At 39.8% G+C, this 6,789-nt stretch overlaps 1 protein-coding gene across 1 annotated transcript; it reads right to left on the reverse strand.

The window, feature by feature from the left end:
• Positions 1–3,288: 3,288 nt before the first annotated feature.
• pou3f1 (POU class 3 homeobox 1) lies at positions 3,289–6,003 on the reverse strand. Its single transcript, XM_061946301.2, has one exon. It carries the CDS (start codon positions 5,955–5,957, stop codon positions 4,815–4,817), a length of 1,143 nt encoding a protein of 380 aa, XP_061802285.1. The 5' UTR covers positions 5,958–6,003; the 3' UTR covers positions 3,289–4,814.
• Positions 6,004–6,789: the final 786 nt, after the last annotated feature.

Below are 6,789 nucleotides of genomic sequence, written 5' to 3' on the forward strand. Positions count from 1 at the left end.
ATATATATATATATATATATATATATATATATATATATATATATATATATATATATATATATATATATATATATATATATATATTTTGTTGGTCAAATAACATCAACACAACGTATGCCTAATAGTTTGTTCCTCACATGAAACTAATTGAAGAATTCAAAATATATATTAAAAAAATCGAATATTCTTAAAAAGTATGCATATATATTTTTTTCAATATTAAAATGGAAGCATTTTTTTCTATATTTTGTTGGTCAAATAACATCAACACTTAGTGTGCCTAATATTTTGTATGTCATGTGTAACTAATTGAGGCAATCAAAATATACATAAAAATCAATTATTTTTAAAATATTTTCATACATTTAAAACAAACATTAATAGATAATTTTTTTTTTTTTAAATATTTTGTTGGTCAAATAACATCAACACTTAGTGTGCCTAATATGTTGTCCTTCAAATGTAAATATAATTAAGACAATTAAAAAAATACATAAACAAATCGAATATTCTTAAAATGTATACAAATATTTAAAATAAATATTAAAAAATAATTTTATTTTATTTGTTTAATATTTTGTTGGTCAAATAACATCAACACAACCTGTGCCTAATATGTTGTCCTTCAAATGTAAATATAATTGAGACAATCAAAAAAATACATTAAAAAATCGAATATTCTTAAAATGTATGCAAATATTTAAAATAAATATTAAAACATAATTTAATTTTTTTAATATTTTGTTGGTCAAATAACATCAACACAACCTGTGCCTAATATGTTGTCCTTCAAATGTAAATATAATTGAGACAATCAAAAAAATACATACAAAAATTGAATATTTTAAAAATGTATGCAAGTATTTAAAATAAATAATAAAACATAATTTATTTATTTTTTTAAATTTTGTTGGTCAAATAACATCAACACTAAGTGTGCCTAAAAGTTGGTTCCTCACATGTAACTAATTGAGGCAATCAAAAAATACATTAAAAAAAATCAAATATTCTTAAATTATATTAAAAAATATTATATAAAAATTATTTTATTCAATATTAAAAGAGAAGCATTATTTTTTGTTGATCAAATAACATCAACAACTCAGTATTACTAATATGTATTGTGAGTTTGTATTTTATTAAACAAAAACACCTTTTGGATACTTTAAAAATAGTATTTTTCAGTATTTTTTCCCATGTAATAATCTTTTTTATTATACTTTGCAGGAGTGCACTTTACTTTATGAGCCTTCTTAAAATACCTACTCCCCCCCAGAAAATAATAATAAAATAATTTTCCATATGTTGAATAAGTGTTGATAAAAATTAATACAAATACTTTAAGAAGGAGACGATGTGTTGTCTAAATTGGGGTCGTAGATAATTTAATTAATTAATTAATTATTTTAAAAAGCATTCATAACTTTAACACGATAAAGAAAACAACTAACCAACATATATTAATGTGAAATGAATTTTTATTTCCATTTTTTTTTTCATTTCAAACTTATTTCCGACATTTATATTAAAGTAAAGTAGTAAAAAAAAGTGGATTTGCACGTTTTGTTTGGTCATGTGGCGTTTAGAGGCTGCAGTACATGAGATATTCCAGCAGGGGGCATCTGTGGTTCACTCCTGTGGCTCTGCGTGGGTCCGAGCGTGGCCTCCTCCTCACTTTGACCACTTTAAGCTTCTGCAAACACACTTTAAAAAAAACATGATTTAAACACACACTCCAGCACAACACGATAGAAAATATTTGGCTTGCAGAATAAAAAAAGTCAGTATATTTACGTTTCTTTGAGGAAGATGCTGATCAAAAATGATGGTGGATAACATTGTCAAATAAATAAATAACACTAGAATATTTGTAAAGATTGCAGGCAGCACATAAATCTGCAAATAAATAAACGAGTTGTATGTTTTTTTTTTGCATTTAAATCCTTAAATAAACAGTTTGCTTGTGTGTGTTTTATGAGCATGCGTTATAGGAGAGCAAGGAAATAAATGAATGTATTTATTATTTATTATAATACAATAAACACGTTAATTTGTATCATCATTGTGATGCATTTTCAACATATGTGGATAATTAATTATTGTTTGAAGTGATTTTGTGCAGCAAAACTGAGTTGAAAATGTAAAGTTGCTTATATGAAAAATAGCACGTTTAATGTGTTTTATTTATCTAAAAAGGGAAGAGATTAAATATTTCCAGTGTCAAAATAAAAGCACAGATTTTGGCCTCGACTGGAGGCCGATTTTTTATCTTTTTTTTTTTTTTTGGCTTGAAGGCCTGACGGTTTTTTTTTTCCATCCCATTTTTAATCTCTCATGTATAAAATAAAGTCTCTGTCTCAGATCCACATGCTTAAAAATAGATTTATTTAAAAGAAAATATTATTCATATTAACGACTTAATTTACACTTATCATCAGTTTACAACATTTCGACTGTTTTATTGCACAATATGGCAACAATGAAATACTATTCTTTGTGTTATTCCTTATTTAAAAAAAAGCACAATTAAATACATAAATCATTGTTTCCTTTGATTTCTGTGGCGATGCAAGACGAACAAAAGAAGGACCTCGCAATGAAGACACCAAGCAAGATGCGTTTCTTGTATATATGTTTTTATGTAAGTAATAAAATATTACTATAACATAAATAGAAATGTGACTTCGCAGTCTACATTTAGAGCAATCAAACAGACAACCAATGAAGTCAACAGAAGAGAGACTTTGAAAAAAAATAAAAATCCACTGCAACAAAAAAAAGAACTAAACAAGAAATAATAAATATATATTTATAAATGGTCAGATTCATCATAAACGAAATCATATTAAAATATCTTCGTGGAATTAGTAAGTTGTACAAAACAGCCCGGAGAAAAAGGAACACAAATAAAAAGAGACAACAAATATTTCAGAACAAATACAAGTTTTACATATTTACACGCTGGAAATAATCCTGGCAACATTTTCTCTAAAATCACCTTTTTTTTTTTTTGTTAAATTATCACCTTTTTTTTCTTGGAAAAAAATCCCTCATAGCACACTGCAGTTTTCGCTCTCTCTCTTTTTTTTTTGGGGGGGGACTGGCGATGACACACACACGAAAAAAAAAAAAAGAAAAAGACAATGAGAAATAAAATAAATAAGATTTCATAGTAAAGTACGCGTTGCCTTCACTGTACCGCGGAATTTTTTAATTGTACGCTACAACGAGGAAGAAAGACAAAATGTTGGGAGTTAGGAGGGGGTGTTTGGGGGGGGCACTGAAAGTTACCTGAGTTGCTCCAACTTTTCATTTCGTGTGTGTGTGTGGGGGGGGAGGGGGGTCGCCGTGGAAAAGTGTGTGAGTTTGTAAACATCGGATAATAACAAAACAATAAGTGCAACAATAAGGTGGAACAAAAAAAAAAAAAAAAACGAGAGTAAAACTTAATAATGAAAAAATTGTTTTAGCGTCTGATGCTGCTTGCAAATGTCGACGTGATCCTTTGTGAGAAAAAAAAGATTATTATTATTATTGTTATTATTATTTTTCTTTAAGGCCTGCAATCAGAACTCAGGACGTCCTGTTGCATTTTTTTTTTGGACACCATTTTTGTCCTCTCAATTGCCTGATGAAAACATCATTTTTTTGTTCCTTCTTCAAACAAAACCCATCCATCCATCCATCCATTTTCTACTGCTTGTCCCTTTTGGGGTCGCTGGGTGGGGGTTGCTGGAGCCTATCTCAGCTGCATTCGGGCAGAAGGCGGGATACACATTTTTGTCCTCCCAATTTCGACCCTGCATGAAAACATCATTTTTTTTTGTTTTGTTCCTTCTTCAAACAAAACCACAAAAAACAAAACAAAAAAAACCCATTAATAATCCATCCATCCATTTTCTACCGCTTGTCCCTTTTGGGGTGGAGGGGTGAGGGGGGGGGGGGGGGGGGGGGATTGCTGGAGCCTATCTCAGCTGCATTCGGGCGGAAACATTAATAATACTAATACTAATAATAATCCATCCATCCATCCATTTTCTACTGTTTGTCCCTTTGGGGTGGCGGGGGTTGCTGGGGCCTATCTCAGCTGCATTCGGGCGTAAACATGAATAATAATAATAATAATAATAATAATAACAATAATTCAGTTCATTCAGTGCTGACTTTTCACATCCAGTGTTTTTTTGTTTGTTTTGTTCTGCAGGCGTGTGGTGCGTTCACGGTCCCACCCCCCACGGAGGAGCAGAAACCTCCAAAATCCCCCCCCCACCCCCCTCACCTCCATAAATGCTAAAACACTTTTTGTCCTCCCAATTTCGACCCTGATGAAAACATCTTTTTTTGTTTTGTTCCTTCTTCAAACAAAACCACTAAAAAAAAAGCAACGAAAATAATAATAATAATAATAATAATAATAATAATAACAATAATTCAGTTCATTCAGTGCTGACTTTTTCCACTTCCAGTGTTTTTTTTGTGTGTGTTTGTTTTGTTTTGCAGGCGTGTGGTGCGTTCACGGTCCCACCCCCCATGGAGGAGCAGAAACCTCCATATAATTTTGGTAAATAAATCTTTTTTTTCTTCAATCCTAGATGCGTTTTTTTGTGTGGTTTTTTTTGTCATCTATTCGAGTGAGTGTGGGGGGGGACTTCCGACGCTAAAACTGCACAACTTTTTTTTTTTTTTTTTTTCCCCCTCCACAAAAGTCCTGGAGAGAGAGAAAAAGGAACTTAAATAGTGTAAACTCCACAGTCCCCGCGCGTTTGTCCGAGCCAGGGCGAGGTGGGAGCGCCGCGCTGGTCCGCGGCTAATAGTCACTGCACGGGGCTCTGTAGCGTGCGGTGCAGCGGGGGCGTCTCCGCCTGGGAATATACGTCCTCCATGCCCGGGTGCGGGACCCCCACGGGCGTCATGCGCTTCTCCTTCTGTCTCCGGTTGCAAAACCAAACGCGCACCACCTCCTTCTCCAGCTGCAGCGTGCCGGCCAAAGTGGTGATTTCGTGCGCGGACGGCTTGGGGCACTTCAAGAAATGGTTCTCCAGCGCGCCCTTGACGCCCACCTCGATGGAGGTCCTCTTCTTGCGCTTGCGGCCCTGCGCGGCGATCTTGTCCAGGTTGGTGGGGCTGCCCGTGTTGGAGTCCGTCTCCTCCAGCCACTTGTTCAGCAGCGGCTTAAGCTTGCACATGTTCTTGAAGCTCAGCTGCAGCGCCTCGAAGCGGCAGATGGTGGTCTGCGAGAAGACGTTGCCGTAGAGGGTGCCCAGCGCCAGGCCCACGTCCGCCTGCGTGAAGCCCAGCTTGATCCGCCGCTGCTTGAACTGCTTGGCGAACTGCTCCAGGTCGTCGGAGCTGGGCGCGTCCTCGTCCGAGTGGTCCTGGTGGTGGCTGAACGCCTGCGGGGGGGACTCCAGCTGGCCGTCGTGCACCGCCGAGTCGTCGTGGAGGGGCTCCCGCATGCCGTGGTGGAGCGCGCCCGGCTGCGGGCTGCCCAGCATGGCGTTGAGGTTCGTGTAGCCCGGCTGCGAGTAGACCAGGGGCTGGTGCGCGCCGGAGGCCGGGGAGAGCGGGGAGAGGTGGTGCGCGCTGGCCGGCGCCCAGGAGCCGTGGTGCGCGCCTTGCGCCTGCTGGTGCACCAGGTGGGACCGGTGGTGGAAGCCGCTGCCCAGGTCCTCGCTTCTCGCCTGCACGCCGCCTCCGCCGCCGCCGCCGCCTTTGTGCGGCTCCTGCTGGCCGAGGTGCGTGGCGCTCGCCCAGTCGCTATTGGAAGTGGGCAACCACTGGTGGTGCGTCAGGCTCATCGGGTGCCCCGTGTTCAGACCCTGCAGGTACTCGTGGTGCATCATCTTCTGCACCTCCCGGTACGTGGTGCCCTGGTGCATGCGGTCCGAGTCCGGGTGCATGAGCGGGTTGGACGGCAAGGAGTTATTCCGCGGGATGTACTGAGCTGTTGTCGCCATGGCTCCGACTTTGGAGAAGTGACGTGCGCCTCGGAGGTCTGCGGGGCTTTAGAGCCGCGCTCCGGCGAGCCGCGCTGCTCTGGGGAGGTCTTGGGGCCGGGCGAGAGGACACGCCTCCGCTCCGCGTGTATTGGCTGCGCTCCGTGTGGCAGGCCCGTGGGGCGGGGGGACGCGCGCACGGGTGGGTGAGGGGTGGGAGGGATGGATGCTGCGCGCTGCGCTTTACGCGCACCGGAGGGGGGGCGACGCACCTTTCTGTACGTTCATACACACAGTCTACTATTTGGCGGGGTTCGGTTTGGGGTCTACACCAAATCAAAAAGTGACTTTTGTTGATTTTATTGTCAGATAATAACCTGTTCTTGCGCATTTGTCTGCCATATTTGAACATCACCAATGTCTGTCTTGTGGCTTGTGCAGCCCTTTGAGACACTCGTGATTTAGGGCTATATAAATCTACTTTATATGGCCTAGTGGTTAGAGTGTCCGCCCTGAGATCGGTAGGTTGTGGGTTCAAACCCCGGCCGAGTCATACCAAAGACTATAAAAATGGGACCCATTACCTCCCTGCTTGGCACTCAGTATCAAGGGTTGGAATTGGGGGTTAAATCACCAAAAAAATGATTCCCGGGCGCGGCCACCGCTGCTGCCCACTGCTCCCCTCACCTCCCAGGGGGTGATCAAGGGTGATGGGTCAAATGCAGAGAATAATTTCGCCACACCTAGTGTGTGTGTGACAATCATTGGTACTTTAACTTTAACTTTAACTTTGATTGATTGGTTATACTCTGTATCTTCAACATTATTTGTGTCTTATTATTGGAATAAATAT

This window comes from Nerophis lumbriciformis, linkage group LG04 (assembly GCF_033978685.3).
Source record: "Nerophis lumbriciformis linkage group LG04, RoL_Nlum_v2.1, whole genome shotgun sequence".
Lineage (NCBI taxonomy): Eukaryota > Metazoa > Chordata > Actinopteri > Syngnathiformes > Syngnathidae > Nerophis > Nerophis lumbriciformis.